Here is a 17,059-nt window from a genome sequence, read left to right as displayed (position 1 = left end):
GTCCCTGACCTCTCGAAAAAGCGGACATATTTACCCCTCCGTTAAAGTCACTCCGTTTGTCCTGACGGAAAACGGTGACGTGGCTCCCGTGGGGCTGATTTAGCCGTTACGGGCTGCCACGTGAGATGAGCTTTTGAAAAGAGGACGTATTAGTCCCTGGAATTAAAACATCGCCGTTTCTCCGTCCACCTCCAATCTATGAAATCTTTGAGCCCTAATCCTTCGAATGTAGTGTGAGGGTGAAGCGGGTGAAGGAAGAAAGGGAGCATTCCGACCCATGGCGGAGATCGGCCACAAGTCCGACGGCCAGACCATCGAGTGGCTCCTCTGCCAGGCTAAGCCCTCAATCATTGCCGCCACCGGAACCGGAACCACTCCCGCCAGCTTCTCCTCCATTTCCGTCTCCGTACGCGGCGGTGCTGGCTCTCTCTCTTCTCCTTCCTCAACCTCTGCAGCGTCTTCGCTCGACCACAAGCCCTTGCTCGCTCCCACTCCCTTCATACTCGTCAAGCGCATACGCACCGACGATGACGCTTCCGCTAAGGACGACGACGTCCCCGTGGGGCCTGCCGTGGGGTCCTCAGTGGTCCCCGGAGCTCCCGCAAGGCTCTAGGCCCTCCCAGCCAGGCTTGATTTCGGTCAAATTTAGTATACAGTGAGCCTGTATTTTGTGTTCGGATAAGATGTGAACCAGATTTTGAGTAGGTAGATGGGTCGTAGACCAATGAGATGATTTTTCACATTTCTTTGTTACATATGATTTAATTTTAGCAAGCTGTCGTTCCCAATTATCTTGGAGCTGTCTCGTATGTTAAACTCAATTATTCAACTCAGCATTATCATCTATTTTTCTACCATGGAGCTTTATCTTCAATTTTTGAATATTTGCTTATGCTTGCATGTTTATGTATTATACTATTATCATACTAAGCATTGTGCAGAAATTGCTCTGATAATATGATATATTCATGTCTAAAAATTTTGCATATGGGAATTATCCTAATTATCCTATTCTATGTTGAATTTGCAGGAAAAATTTGCATCAATGATTGCTGATGCAGGGTTCCAGAAAATATAGTATAAGAATCTAGTAGGGGGAGTGGTTGCCGTCCATTCAGAGGTCATAGTTGGCACTTACAATTCACAATTTTGGTGAGAATGTGTATATAACTTTTCTTTTTTACTTATATTAAATTCTTTACCAAAAAGATAGAAACAGAATTGACGATTGTTGTTAGTAAATATACTTAAGAACAATACATAAATAAATAATTCAAATAGATCCTCTTTATTTTATCTTTTCAATTCATGATTTTATTAACATGTTCTTCCTATTTTGTTCATAGAGCCTTTCAATATGCTTGATATCTTCCATTTCCTACCCCTCACCACCACACTAACCCAATAGCACAATCAAACAACAAAGGGGGGTTTTGATTTTTGATTAAAGAAATAAAGAGGGGTTAATGGGAATTGTTCACAGTTGACTTGACAGAGCTGAGAAATAGAGCTTAGAAACGACGTCGTTTTAGTATAGTAGGACTAATTTGTCCTGTTTTGAAAAACTACACGTTTTGGTGTGAGAGGACTAATATGTCCTGTTTTGAAAAGTTATATGCCACATGTGCTCCCGTAACGGCCATGTCAGCGTCATGGGAGCCACATCAGCGTTTTCCGTTGAGTCCAACGGAGTCACTTCAACGGAGGGATCAATTTGTCCGCGTTTTGAAAAGGTCAAGGACATGAATGTGTTTTTCAATCTTTGAGGATGAAAATGTCCACAAAAAAAAGGTCAGGGATGGATTTGTCCTTTACTCTAACGGTTAATTAGGTTAAAGAGAAATTGAATTGTCAAGAAATTAGAATTTAATTATTTATGACTCGTTGTGATTGATCTTTGCATACCTCATCTAAATAGACACAAGAATTATTTTCTTAAAGAGTGAACATCTCTAACACCTAGTTACCTTTATCATATTATTTTTTTAACCAAGTTTAGTTTGTTCTTGTTTAATTTACTGTTTTTATGTAATTGCTTTTGAAACACTTAATTTTGATAGTTGATTATCCAACTAAAATAATTAATTAACTATTACTTACTAATTAATTCGTTAATCCTCGTGAAAACGATAACCTACTTTTGTGGTATTATTTGATACGATCTAGTGCACTTGCCAGTAATTTGTAGTTTGTAAAATTCGCATCACCTGTCCTAAATCTTCTTGCTCCATAAATAGATCATAGATTTACACCGTAAAGTTTGAGAAGTTGATGAACAGTGGCAGACATGCAGCTTCCCTTGTTGATCTTTCTTCCTTCACTGACCGTTATAGAAGTCATAGTGATAGTGGTGTGGCTCTCACTCTCTCACTCACTCTTCTGTGACTTCCAATAGTACTGTTGGAGTGCTGGTGGTGGTTCGTGGTGTACTGTTAGTAGAGTTGAGGTTGGAAGTAGTAGGCTTGTTGGGTGTTTTTGAATGCTAAACAAGAAAATGAGTGTCAAATAAGATCTTAACTTTTTTTGTGTGTCTTGTGTATTTATTTCATCGCTGCCTTTGGTTACGAAAACAAGACGGACAGTAAAAATAAAATACAAAAAATAAAAATACAAAAATTAATGTTTTTTTATTTCGTTTAGTAATAAATTAGATATAAAATATAAATTATAAAAATTTAATTTATTATTTTTTTATAAAAAAAATAATTATAAAAAATTAATTAAAATAATAAAAAAATAAATTATTCTATAAAAAAAATCTAAAATAATTCAATACTTTTAAACATAATATCTATACCTGTATTTTATATATTAAATATAATTTTATTTATCTGTATTTTTGTCTTAATGTCCGTACCTGTAATAAAACACAGCCATAAGAGCAACTCCAATGGTAATTATTCCAAATTCCTTCTCTGACATAAGGGCACTTTTGCCCATTGGAGTGTCAACTCAAATGAGTTCCTTCACATGGATCGATGAGGAGAGTTTCTGCTCAGAGGAACTCTCAGCCTCCAACAAAAAATTGACACGTGGAATGTCAATAAATAAAATAAAATTAAAACATATATATAAAATGATAATTGTATTGTATACATATATATTATAACTGTTGCATGTTACATATAAATGAATTAAAAAATGTTATATATAAATAAATTAAAATATATATTACATACCTATTATATGTATGTTAATTAATTTTGTAAATTAGTTTAATTATATTTTTTATATTAAGTAATTTTATAAATTAGTTTAAATTAATTAATAATTATAATAATTAAATAGGCAGCAGTATAGACAGTTAAAAGAGAATTTGTTGAACATATATGACAATTTTATAATGTTTGTCGTCAACTATAAAATTTATCTATGTTTTTCTTTGTATTAAGTAATTTTACAAATTAGTATAATTTCGAATTATATATTGTGTATTATTGTTATATATGAATTTATTTAATATTAATATCTTTTAATAGTGAATTATTTTTAAATTTAAATATTTAAATTACATTATTAAAAATAATTAATTACATTAATTACAAGTATTTTAATTAATTAATTAAGTGGGACCACAACAGGGACTAAAGTTAGTTCCTCCTAATGGAGAAGAGAGAGATGCTTTGAGTTCCTATTTACTGTTTATGACGCAAAAGCTGATGTGGAGTTACTTTTTATGACAGGTGGGCCATAAACAGGAACTGGGATGAGTTCCCTACTGGAGATGGTCTAATGTTTTCCATCCCAGTGCAGCAGTGCTTATCTCACTTGAGACTTGACTACTTGAGAACCTTTCATCTATGGGACTAGGGGTGCACATGGGCTGGGTTTGATATGACCCAGACTCGACCCGAAATAGACACCGGGTCTATTTATTAGACCCGAACTCGACCCTAGACCCGATGAAACCAATACACTTTTGGGCCACAATTATACCGGGTGAAAATCGGGCCGTTAACATTACATTACGTTGATACCTTCTTGTAAGATAGCATGTAAAAATATTCAAATTTCCAAAACTCCAACTATTATTTAACATGGTAAAATTCACTTAGAAAAATATAACAAGAATCAACCCTTCTTTAACATTAAAGCATAACCACAATCAATACTAAAGCAAAACCACAATCAATACTAATATTGTCTAATAATAGCAAATATTTAAATCAATACAAATAACACAATATTATACATTAGTCTAAAGTCTTATACGTTCTAAACATAAAACATTAACTTATAATCTTATAATGACTAATAACACAAAATATTAAGGTTTACAATACTTAAATTCCACATAAGAATAGTCATGATCCATCACTAATAACACAAAATATTAATTGTATATGATGACCGGGTCACCGGGCCGACTTCGGGTGACTCGAGCTATGGCCCGGACCCGACCCGAAATAATAACCGGGTCTAATTTTGAGACCCTTACCCAACCCTAAACCCGATAAAATCACATCAAATTAGTCCCTAAAGTGTTCGGGACCGGACCAGACCTTCGGACCGGACCGGGTCTGTACACCCCTATATGGGACTATGGTGACTGTACCCTTCAAAGATGCTAAAATTGTATTCGGGATTCAAAAACATAAACTCTCCCTTGACTATTATGAATTTTACACTCTTGTATATCTCGCACTTTGGTTTAGACAAAGATGAATGCAAGAGGATGTAGTAGTACTAACATTAAAGATAGGGTGGATAAAAGTGTGGTTTATTTATTTAGCCACACTTTAAATAAAAATAACATTTTTATAAATATCAAAATCTAACTATACAATCCATCATCCAAGAATTAAAAAAAAATATATTCATATGAAGATAATTATAAAATTTTTATTGTAGTATCCACTTAAAAATAGAAGTATTTTGGAGCACACATAGAAGGGAAGGGTATAATTGCTACGTGCCTACGTCATGAGATGAAACTAATCTAAATCTATTTTATAGATTTGGTCGCCACAAATATGGGGAATGGAACCTCATTAACGGCTGAAGCTGTTGTTTCTTTTTTTTTTCTTTTAACGTCAATCCTCCTCCTTTAATTTTGTGAATTGTGATTTAGATTTAACCTACTCACCTCACCCCCACCCTATCATAATCATCATCCTAGCTAGAAACCATTGATTTCAACGTTAGATTTAGTTGCCACCTCTAGGGGCAGGGCAGTAGTAAAAGTTGAAGTCAGAACAAGGTAAGGTAAAAACACAATGAAGCCCGTTTTCGTAAATGTGCTTCGTCTTCCGCAAACCGCACCATACCCGTCTTTTGAATTTCCTGTCACAGTTTCACAATTAATTTATTGATTGATTGATTAATAAAAAAATCGATAAATATAATCAGCAAATCTGATAATTGCAAATGTCATCGCCTAAACAGTTAGCAGTAATTTTTGTTTTTGTCTCAACTCTCAGCTCAAAGGCCGAACAACTTACCACATGCGACACCTCTTTCTCTGTCTCTCTTTAACTTTCAACTCAAACAAGACCCTTTCTTTCTCTCTCTACTGTATGTGTGATGTGTACGTGTGCGTGAGAGTGTATTGGGAGAGTAGAGAGAGAAAGTAGTAGAAAGAGAGTTGAAGGATGAGTAAAGCAAAAACCATCTTGTCATAGTAGCTACTAGCTAGTAGGGTTTTCGTAAAACTTCAAATTGGAAAGAAAAGAAAAGAGAAGAGAGCTCGCTCATTGATTCTTTCATTCGTTAGTTCGTTCATTCATTCATTGTAGAGACTAGAGTGAGATTAGAAGAGAGTGGAGGCAAATGCAGGTGACCTTTTGAACTCCAAATTGGAGGATCGGGTTCCGCAGTCCAAGATCTCCAACCTCTCATATCATAATCTGGGTTTGCATTCACTTCCACCATCGTCCCACATTTCTGCTCTCGTGTTAATTAATTAATTATTATTAGGGTTTCATCATATCCGTGAAGTTCTCTGCATGTTTTCCCTGCACCTTTCTCGGTTTAGCTTTTTTCTCTGGGATTTAGGCTTTCCCAGTATTTGTCCAAACACCATTTAGGTTCCGTCTTTGTTCAAGCAGATCTGTTTATCTTCTAATTTCCTCTTTGTGAATTGAAATTTCTATCTTTGTTCCATTTTGTTTTGCAACTGGGATCTATTTAATTATAATTGAATTGGATTGAAACTAGTGCGATTTACCTTTTCAGCATCAGGTCAGGTTTTTCCTTTTTAATATTAAAATTCAACTTCAGCTCGATTCAAAATGTAGATTTGCAAACTGGTCTCAATTCGAATATAACACGCTAGTGCAAATGCACCTTTTCGTTGGTTGCAGAAGATACTGATCTATCATTGTTCCCCCTGAAACTTTTTCAGAATCTACATTCTGAACTTGACCTTCTTTGAGTAGATTTTTTCTTTTACTGATTTTGATTGGTCTCAAACGTGAATGATGATGCAGAATGCTTCTGATTAAGAGACGGGGTCCAAGAATTGATATAGAGTTCCCTTTATCAAAACAAAAATGAATTCTGACACGCCTCTTGATTGTGCTGTATTCCAGTTGTCTCCAGATCGATCAAGGTCTGTATAAACTACCTGTGTGCTGTCTAATTACAGGGTTTGTGGTTTTCCTCTGATTCGACTTGGTAATTGCTCTCTGTGTTTAATGTGCAGATGTGAGTTGTTTGTTTCAAGTGATGGAAACAACGAGAAACTAGTATCAGGATCAATACAGCCATTTGTGACTCATTTAAAGGTTGCAGAAGAGCAGATTGCACTGGCAGTCCAGTCAATTAAACTAGAAACTGAGAGAAATAAAAATGTTGAGACATGGTTTACAAAAGGAACCCTTGAAAGGTGAAAGCACTGAGATGGTGGAAAATTTATATTTATTTTTTTGCATTTTGTGCATTTGTATGCAATGACCCGTAAGCACTTTGTACTTATTTTATTGTCCCTGGTGCTTATAGGTTTGTGCAATATGTCAGCAAACCAGAGGTTTTAGAAATGGTCAATACCTTTGATGCAGAGATGTCACAATTGGAAGGAGCAAGGCGCATATACTCTCAGGTAACAACAGATTTTCAATCAGTGAGAAGATTGTGCAAACAAAAGAACAATATCATCACTTATGTTTTTTTGTTGATGTTTGGAAAATTTCAGGGAACTGGAGATCAGCGAACAGTTTCTCGAGGTATGTTTCCTTTACTTACGAAGGTTACTAACTTCTGTCTAGTATAAAACTTGTATGTATTGCCGCTGTAGTTGAATGAATTTGTTCTGTTGGTTTGAACCTCTCTCATGAAAATATAATAATTAGTTGTTCGTCTTATGCATCAAACAACTAATCTGATGTGCTGATGTGAGTTGGCCTTTGGAGGTTTGATATGTGTATGACTGTAGAATGGGATCATTATCCAGAGAAGTAGCAGGTTTTAGTCTAAGACTAGAAGTAGCAGTACATTCATTATCAAACATTGTTTAAATAAGGTGCCAAACACACACTATATACCTTGAACTGAGTCAATAGACAATGCAGAAAACATATGATTTAACCTAAAAAGTACTATTTATTAAATGTTGTCTATCAATGAAGGAAAGGTAAAATAGTTGTGGTGTGTGAATAATTCAAATCATACCTTAAATGCATTTATGTAAACTGATGAAGAACTAAGTATGTGGAAGTGTTTGTGGACTACAATAAACTACATGTGACGTGTCCACTTCTGCTGATCAGCTAGCTTCATTTACACTGTCAATAAGTTGAATTTCTTCATCTTTGGTTTCATATAAGAATAAATCACTCAGATTGTACCATTACTTCCGCATTGTTTAGGCAATGTCAGAGACATCTCTTATCTCTATTTTTCATGTGGGGAGCCTGCAATTACCATTCCTAACTTTCAATCTGACTGCTTACATGTAGTTAGAGAAAAAATAGTATCTCCTCATGTTGTTCAAAAGGACGCAAAACATTTTTTCTTTGTAGGAAATGCAGCTGGGCTCTCAGGTTGTGGGGTATAGTTAGATAATGTTGTTACTAAAGTGATGAATTTAGTCCCCGAACCCTTGGACTTTGCAGGCAGATCTTTCCGTAATTTATTTTTTTGGTCTACGGCCCCGTGGTCTTTGGACCTCCTTTTATGTGGGCTTTCTTCTGGTAGGCCGGCTAATTTGGAGTAAGGATTTACATAGGCCTGTTTCTCGGGGCTACTCTCCAAAGCAGATTTTCTCTATTTGCAGCCTTCAGCATTCAAACCTGAGAGAGCTAGTTAACAGACACAGACCCTCATCTATCTTTTCCTAGGGTTTATACACCATTTTCGCCACCAACCACTTTGACGTACCCCTTGTATATTAAATTCTATGAGTTGGCATTAAATTGTACAACTTTTGATGTTGGCCTGTTGGGTGCTTGATCGTTATTAAAGTTCATCAGTAGTTGTCATTATCCTTTCTTTTCCCTTTTCTCTTTACCTGTGAGTATGTTTTGCTGTAAAAGTATGACCAAGACCAAATAATGTATTTTACATGGTTCATTATGAGGTTACTATTATGACTTATCATAAATGAAGTCTTCTGGCTATATTATGTGTTTGTTGATTGTTTTACATTCTTTGGGAGCTTTTGGAAATTATCTTGCGTAAGTAATTTCATATTTATTTATTACCTAATTCCATGAAATGCTATGATGTTTGTCATTTTATAGAAGTTCTATATCTGATAGTAAAGGAAGTAGAATAATTTTGAAACCCTGATGAATGTGGAAAGAAGGAAAAATTATGTTCAGTTCTTGATCACATATCTTCATCCATAATTGCACTAGTAGCATGCTTTATATGAGTTCTTAAAAGTATGTCTAAAGGGTTTTGTGTTTGAGTATTGTCATGCTGTTGAGGAAGCAACAGATGAAACTCCTGCCTAGGTGGTAAATCACCTTATCTTCTAATGGATAAAGGAATGATAAAACTAACAATTTTTTAAAAAAAATTGAGTGCTTATATTAGTGGAAGAAAAGGTTAAGATTGGAATTCTTACCTTGCTTTCTCTCACAACGCTTGATAAACCATATATATCAGTGCATTGTGCTGTGTAGATTATGTTTATGCAAGATGCAAGTGAATATTGAGTGGGATTCATGGTCTTATCTTGTGGAGGAAGTTATGAAGCTCTCTTTTTTTTAATCTCTAGTTGTGGTTTCATGACTTATAAACCTAATTGTTTTCCTTCAATGATTGTCAGTATTATGCTCACTGTTTTCTCTTGGTTTGCTCCAGGTGGGGTTGGAACAGGATCACCTGCAGCAGCAGATGCAACCAAGTATCCTTTCCTCCCTCTGTCATTTTTATCTGTATTCATTATTTCTACTATTAGTTATTTAGTTATACTTTTATTGAGGTTGGGTTCCTTATATCAACCGTAGAGAAAATAAGATCTGAAGTTAAAATATCTAAGGGGCTGATTGGTTTCTCAATTTTCATTAAAAAAGAAACTTGAAAATATATTTGGTAACACTCTTGAAAATATTCAGGAAAAACGTTTTTGAAAAATACTAACAGAAGTGAAAACTTGATTTCACATTATGTACAGTTGGTCAGTTATGTTTCTTTTTAAGCCATTGGGTGGGTTCGATTCCCATTCAAGTATAAGTTGTGCCAGCAAGTGGGAATTATGAGTTTTGTGCATTTTAAATTTCAGGCTGAATACTAGCTTTGAGCTTCTAATGTTAACAATTTACTTGAGTGAATTGCTGGAGCTTAGTTGTAGAATGACTGGGTAGAGTTTGATAAGTTTTATGATGATAAACCTATATGTGAAATACATAACGAAAGGATTAATAATTCTAAATAGTTGTGCTTGGTTTCTTTTTGTTTCCTTTCTTTTTCAAATTCTTACCGAATCACTGATATTTATAGTTTTATTTCTTATACAGGAAGGAACTGCTAAGAGCTATTGATGTACGGCTTGCTGCAGTAAGGCAGGACTTGACCACAGCTTTTGCTCGTGCATCAGCTGCTGGTTTTAATCCTGATACTGTTTCTGATCTAAAACATTTTGCAGATCAATTTGGTGCTCATCGCTTAAAGTAAGAACTCTGAAAGCTCCTTTAAAATATATATCCTTTCTGCATTTCTTTCTGTGACTGCTTGTTACATGGTTCAGGAGTCTATGTAAATAACTCAGCATGAACTTTGGTATAACTAAGGCTGATTAAAATGGAAATTGATTGTAAACCGAAAATTTGTTTTAAGATGGCCTTTGGATGTTCATTTTGAGAGGAATGGATTCACTGTGTTTATCTTCTTTAACACAAGCTATAATGGTCTTAATGAGTTAACCAGAGCTCCTTCATGTCCTCTTCTGTCGTCTTTTTGGTTTGGATGAAGCGATAGGCCCTTTCCTGCCAAAATGATAAATTGTGTGAAATTAAAATGAAAAAGCCATCTCGCACCTTAAAACTCTTCTAAGTTCAGGACTTCTTATCAGTTGAGAAATCTTTTGGCTTAATTGGTAAGACATAATGGTCACATTTGTTTACTTTTTAAAATTTATGTTTTCTTAGCTATATCATCAAGGTTACCTTATTTGAACGATTTTATTTATTATTATTAGGGTAAAGTATACTTCTTGTCCCTGAAGTTTGGCAAAAGTTTCAAAAATACTCATAAGTTTTATTTTGTTTCAATTTTATCCCATAAGTTTTCGATTTGCATCAAATATACCCTCGACGGCTAAATTTTCAAAAAATTTAAGACCAATCTAACAATAATGCATGAAAATTATGCTTGATTTGCTTGTGTTGAGGGTTGTTCTTATGAAATTGTTGAATTGGTCTTAATTTTTTTGAAAATTAGTCGTCAGGGGTATATTTGATGCAAATCGAAAACTTTTGGGACAAAATTGAAACAAAATAAAACTTAGGGTATTTTTGAAACTTTTGTCAAACTTAATAGACAAAAAGTATATTTTACCCTTATTATTATTATTATTATTATTATTATTATTATTAAGATTGCCTTCCACATGATTTAGTGGTGTTTGTTCTGCTTTTGATACCAACTCACATTGGATTTTCTCATAATTCTCCTGATTTCCGAGTCCCTTTCCCTGCCTGACTATTGGCCTATTGGGTATAACTTCAGCGGTTGAAATAATGCACTCTATGATAGTTCTTTGCACAATTGTCGGTTTGCAACTCTGATAGACTCATAGATTGCATCCAAGTAATAGACTTTCTAAATTTCTATGTGCACCTGTAACTTCATTATTTTATGCTTGTTTAGGAAAGCAATATTTTATGCGTCTTACCATTAGGTTATTGTAATGATTAATCGTTATAAATTAATTAATTGAATTTAATGGTAAGCTGAGAAGCTGGTCACAAAATGCCCAAACAGAATGATATTTTGTGAAAGGTATAGCAGTTAAAGGTCCTGTTCTTTTGGCAGTTATTTTCCTTCCTTTCCTTGGGCTACTTTGTAGGTGTTATACAAATCAAATACATCTATCTATAAATGCCCAAAGAGCCTATAGATATGCTTTAATCCTAGTGGGATGATTGTTATTTGATTTACCTAAACTTAATATATATATATATATGAATGCTCTAAGTGTGTTCATCATTATAGTAATTAGGGTTTTGCTAACTTGTTCTCTAAGGACATAGGTTAACCATACCATAAAAAAAAATATTTTATAAAAATTATTGTAAAAATTAATTCTTTTACATTTCAAATGCACTGAATACATCAAAAGCATTAATTATTATTATATTTTTAAAATGTATTTTTAGGGCACAAGTTAGTTAAATCCTAGTAATTATAGTAGCTAGGTCACATTTTTAAAACACTTTAAATAGTTGCCTAAGTTGTTCAACAACCGTAAAATGATAGTCACCATTGCATACACTTGTATATATATAACCTTAGGTAGCATTTGGAAGAGAGACAGATTGTGTTTGGTGTAAAGTGAGAGATAGAGATTGAAATAAAAATAAAATTTTAATTTAATTTGCATAAAGAATAAAGTTGGAATTAATTAATTAAAATATGAGTATTTTAGATATAAAATATTATTAAAGTTTCAATCTCTGTACTAAAAAATTTTAGTTTTCTGTGTCTCTATTTTTTGGAAGTACTGAAATACTAACATTTTGAAAATAGAGATTGAAATTTTAGTACTGGTCTTTGGACTAACAAATATGATACTGAGGCTCAGTCTTCCAGCCTCCATTCCAATACCTCAAAACAAATGTTACCTAAATGAATGCAAGTGTATTCTTTCCAACTTTCTGAAATAATTTTTCTGAAGCAGCTTCATTAGTTGGTCGTATTTTGTTCAAACTTATTACTTATAAATAGTAGTTTAACCAAAAAAAAAAAAAAGAAACTGATAAATACTAGTTTTCCTTAATTAAGTAAAAAATAAAGAATATGGATGATTTTTGGGCGCAGTGAAGCATGCAGCAAGTACATGTCAATGTGCGAAAGTAGAGCTGATTTGAGGGCGTCGAAAGGGAATAGTGAGAGGGATGTCCGGTCATCAGTTGGATCAGATATGTCTATTGAGGATCCCACAGAAGACCAGGCTGGGCCCTTCCTCGGGCCCAATAATGCCCAGGCCACGTGGCAACAAAGGAAGATCGTTCCCAGTATCGGATCAAGACGTAGCAGCATCGGGGGCGGGGTAAACGAAAAAGATCAAGAACAACAACAACGAGTCGAGCCTGAGGTAGTGGAGGAGGAAGACGAGAAGAAGAAGAAAGAGGGGCATCAAGTGGGGGGTCAGCCGCAGCCAGGTCGGCGTCTGAGCGTGCAGGACCGCATCAATCTTTTCGAGAGTAAGCAGAAGGAGATTTCGTCATTTTCTGCCTCTTCTGGTGGGAGCGGCACCAAGCCCGTCGTGGGGAAACCCGTAGAGTTGCGGAGGCTGTCATCCGACGTGTCAGCAGCGGAGAAGTCGGTATTGCGTAGATGGAGTGGCGCGAGTGACATGAGCATTGACACCGAAAGCCCCTCCTCCTCCTCCTCCTGTGTTTTGGCTCCTAAGTTGAATGCTGAAGACGTTAGCCACAGTCATAGAAACAACAATCCCGAGGTCTCATTCAGTGCTGCCCCACGCACGCGTCCTGATACCCAAATTCCTTTTCCTTCCGTGGTGAAAGACGATGATTCCAAGGACAGATCAGCTTCAACTTCTCTCCCTTCTCCTGTCATAAATGATGATGATGATGTTGCTGCTGCTGCTGATGAGCAGTCTTCTCACGACACTTCCAAAGTTTCTTCTTTTTATCACGACAGGACTCCTGCTGCCCCTAAAGATACGCATTTCAGGGGATCAAACCAGGTTGCTTCTCATATGCTCTCTGTCACTGCCACTGCCACTGCCACTTCAGACGACGTAACACCTGACATCAAATCATCCACTGCAAGGGGGGATGATGCTGGCAGGAAAAATCATCCTGTTGCCCAGTCATTTATCAGGGCTTCTCATAGTCATTCTCGATCCCGTTCTGCACAATTTGAAAGCAAATTTAGGGAGGTTGAGGCCGATCAATCTACTCAGCCCCAATTGAGATCTTTCAATGCAGAACCTGAGGAGCTTGTAAAGAGGGACTCTTCTTTCTCTTCCAAGCACCAATCTAAGGTTGAGGATTCTGAATTCTCAAAGATGAAGTACCAAAGGCCTCAGTCTGGTAGTGCTGATCAAGCCAGCAGGACTCGATTTAAAAGGGATGAAACTCGTGTTCCTCATGAAAGCAGTAAGCTGAACCTTCCTGTTAAGCAAGTTTTGGAGAATCAAGATAGTTCCCAGATAAACTCAACTCCACCTTCAGAGCAAGTTCAGAGAGTAAGGCAGTCTAAGGGAAATCAGGGCCTCCATGATGAGCTGAAAATGAAGGCAGATGAGCTTGAAAAGCTTTTTGCAGAGCATAAACTTCGTCTTCCAGGGGATCAGTCTGGATCTGTGTGGAGAACTGAGCCTGTGGATGCACATGTAGAACAGGCTGTTAACTCAGAGCATAGGAGACCTAAAGCAGCGGAGTTGAGTCCTAATATGCCTTCCAGAAATTCTGTGCTCGAACCAACTGCCAGTACGAGCAATGTACCAAGCTTTGATGCTACGTCCCTTGTGAATAAGGTGAATAATCAAAATTTTGGTGATGATTCTAGAGGAAAATTTTATGAGAAGTACATGAAGAAGAGAGAGGATAAACTTAGGGAAGAATGGAGTTTAAAGAGAGCCGAGAAGGAAGCCAAGATGAAGGCCATGCAGGACAGTCTTGAACGCAGTAGAGCAGAGATGAGGGACAAGTTTTCAGGGTCTATAGACAGACTTCATTCAGCATCTGGTGCTTCTCGTTCTGAGAAACGTAGATATTTCAAGTCAAATATTAAGAGAGAGCAGGTATCCTTTACACTTTTTTGTGTGAACTTTGATGATGAATTCTGATCCTTAATATTCTATAGTGCTTATGTTTCCCCTCAGTATAAAACATCAAGATGCCTTTTGGATCTGATTTATACCCCTATTTTTTCTATGTATTTTTATTTTTTATTTTTGGTAGCATCCAATAGATTCCCTTCAGAATGAAGAGGATGAAGATCAATATGAATTCTCAGAAGAGAAGATCTATGGACAAGATAGCATATCTGGTGAATCAAACCTTGGAGATGGAGCTTCAAGGCAAAGCAGGAAAATTTTGCCCAACAGACATATGTCTTCAGCTACGCCTCGCACAGCAGCAGTGTCCTCATTCTCACGGTCATCTACCAGGATTTCCAACTCTTCTGGTAGGCGAAGAGAGAGTCCTATAGCTCAGTCTGTTCCAAACTTTTCCGACTTAAGAAAAGAAAATACAAAACCTTCTGGAGTGAGTAAATCAACAAGCCGCTCTCAGTTGAGAAACTATGCCCGTAGCAAAAGCGCTCAGGATGAGACGCAAGGTTCCAAGGAAGACAAGTCAAAGCGGTCTCAATCCTTACGAAAAAGTTGTGCTAATTCTGAAGAGTTTAGTGATTTATCCCATTTGAATTCAGATGGAGTTGTTTTGGCTCCATTGAAATTTGATACGGAGAGGTCTGATCTGGGCCCATTTGATCAATCGCCAAAGTCATTCCTTAAAAAGGGTTATGGCCTAGGCCATGGACCTCAGGGGAGTGCTATAAGGATGAAAGCTTCAGTGACATATGATACTCATAAAGATGAATTATTTGATGAACTGGCATTTGAAGGGGAGGGTTCTCTGGATATGGCAACAGAAGAACCGGATGAGATTGGAACTGTAGCTATTGAAGATCATGCATATACCAATAATGGAAAGGTGAGATTAAGCCAGGAATCTGAGAAATCTGGAAATTCTGAATCTGAAATTGGTGACTCTGCAAGATCTCTTTCTCAAGTAGACCCTGTTTCAGTAGCTGAAATGCCTAGTGCTATGCCATCATCTTCCAATGGTGTGGGATCTCTGCAGGACTCACCAGTAGAAAGCCCTGTATCATGGAATTCACGCACCCGTCATCCATTTACTTACCCACACGAGTCTTCTGACGTTGATGCATCTATGGATTCTCCAATTGGAAGTCCTGCATCTTGGAATTCTCATTCCCATACCCAGGGTGAAAGTGATGCTGCACGGATGAGAAAGAAATGGGGAAGTGCCCAAAAGCCAGTTCTTGTTGCAAATTCATCTCAAAATCAATCACGAAAGGATGTCACGAAAGGTTTTAAACGGTTACTGAAATTTGGGAGGAAAAACCGTGGGTCAGAGAGTTTGGTTGATTGGATTTCTGCTACTACTTCTGAAGGAGATGACGAAACAGAGGATGTTCGAGATCTAGTCAATCGGTCATCAGAGGACTTAAGGAAATCAAGAATGGGATTCTCTCATGGTCATCCATCTGATGACAGTTTCAATGAAAGCGAGCTGTACAGTGAACAAGGTAACCTTTTCATTATTTTCTGAAATTCCTAGGGTGCCCTGTTTCATCTATATATATTTGAATTTTCGCTTCTATTGAGTTGAAATTTTGCAAACGATCATAAATGGATTAAGTCGATTTGGAATGATTGCAGTCCAATCCTTGCAAAGCTCGATCCCGACACCTCCTGCTCATTTTAAATTGAGGGATGACCATATATCAGGAAGTTCGTTAAAAGGTGATGTCTAACCTTATTCTTCTTTTATTTTTATCATCAACTTTTAGCATTGAAGCTTATATAAGTGTCTGGCTAAGGATGTAAGTAGTTTAATTAATCCTGAGTACCTCTTTCTTTTTCTGGGAGCTGATAAATCCTGAAACCTCTTAATTCATTTCTGGACATTTTGTACTTCATTCTGGATGTAATGCCTTCTCTCTTTTGCCATTTTCGCAACTTGCATAGATCATTGTATTGTGATTTTAAATACTATGATATCTTGATTGAAGTCCAAGAGTTTACATGGTTCTGATTTCCTTTGATTAATGTAATTTGCTAATTGCCAGATTTCAGTAGCTTTCATATGACTCTATAGTTACACAAATTTCAATTTGTGCAGCTCCCAGATCATTTTTTTCTCTTTCATCTTTCCGAAGCAAGGGTAGTGACTCGAAGCCCAGATAAATGTCACTGATTTTGCTTTCCGAGAGTAATATGGATCCATTTTCAATAGGATGGTGTAAGGGACAGTCTTAAATATGTTAAGAAAGAGAGGTAGGGATGATACCATGATCAATTTGAAAGATATATGACAAGGTTATGTATATTTTCTTGGATCCATGAGGTTTTCCCCTGTGATTCAGTTAGTTGTGGCTATAGTTGTGTTAAAACGTGCTGCATACTGTGTATTCAATGAGGTTGTCGCCTATTGGTGCACTGTCATTGTGGTTTTGGCAGTACAGAGGCATTCTTTTACCTTTTTTTTTTCTTCTATTAGTCGTGTGATGTATATCAGAGTTTGACACATGTTAGAATGAATCGTTTAGTCAGAATTACAAAGAGTGATATGATTTCGGAGTAATTTCCAAAAATGATCGCTATTTGCCTCTACAAGAGTTATTGTATTTTCGTTCTACCATTACCAAAAATACGAGTTTAATTTTCATGCAA

The 17,059-nt window shown here is 36.3% G+C and overlaps 2 protein-coding genes across 3 annotated transcripts; both read left to right on the top strand.

Annotated features, from left to right (window-relative positions):
* Positions 1 to 277: 277 nt before the first annotated feature.
* LOC112756887 (transcription factor TCP7-like) lies at positions 278 to 613 on the top strand. Its single transcript, XM_025805497.1, has one exon. The coding sequence runs from the start codon at positions 278 to 280 to the stop codon at positions 611 to 613; it is 336 nt and encodes a 111-aa protein (XP_025661282.1).
* Positions 614 to 5,334: 4,721 nt separating this feature from the next.
* On the top strand, positions 5,335 to 17,059 carry LOC112758643 (uncharacterized). 2 transcript variants are annotated; one of them, XM_025807353.3, is made up of 11 exons: positions 5,335 to 5,850; positions 6,429 to 6,550; positions 6,644 to 6,826; positions 6,940 to 7,039; positions 7,133 to 7,163; positions 9,247 to 9,289; positions 9,903 to 10,055; positions 12,424 to 14,377; positions 14,538 to 15,912; positions 16,046 to 16,129; positions 16,509 to 17,059. In XM_025807353.3, the coding sequence occupies exons 2-11, from the start codon at positions 6,492 to 6,494 to the stop codon at positions 16,571 to 16,573; spliced, it is 4,047 nt and encodes a 1,348-aa protein (XP_025663138.1). In that variant the 5' UTR covers positions 5,335 to 5,850; positions 6,429 to 6,491; the 3' UTR covers positions 16,574 to 17,059. The 2 variants fall into 2 exon arrangements, with proteins under 2 accessions (XP_025663138.1, XP_072076195.1); XM_072220094.1 differs by lacking the exon at positions 5,335 to 5,850 and having other exon boundaries at positions 6,344 to 6,550.

The sequence above is a fragment of the Arachis hypogaea genome, chromosome 16 (assembly GCF_003086295.3).
Source record: "Arachis hypogaea cultivar Tifrunner chromosome 16, arahy.Tifrunner.gnm2.J5K5, whole genome shotgun sequence".
Taxonomy (NCBI): Eukaryota; Viridiplantae; Streptophyta; class Magnoliopsida; order Fabales; family Fabaceae; genus Arachis; species Arachis hypogaea.
Note: the sequence above shows the minus strand (reverse complement) of the source record. Positions and strands in the feature narration are given on the sequence as shown.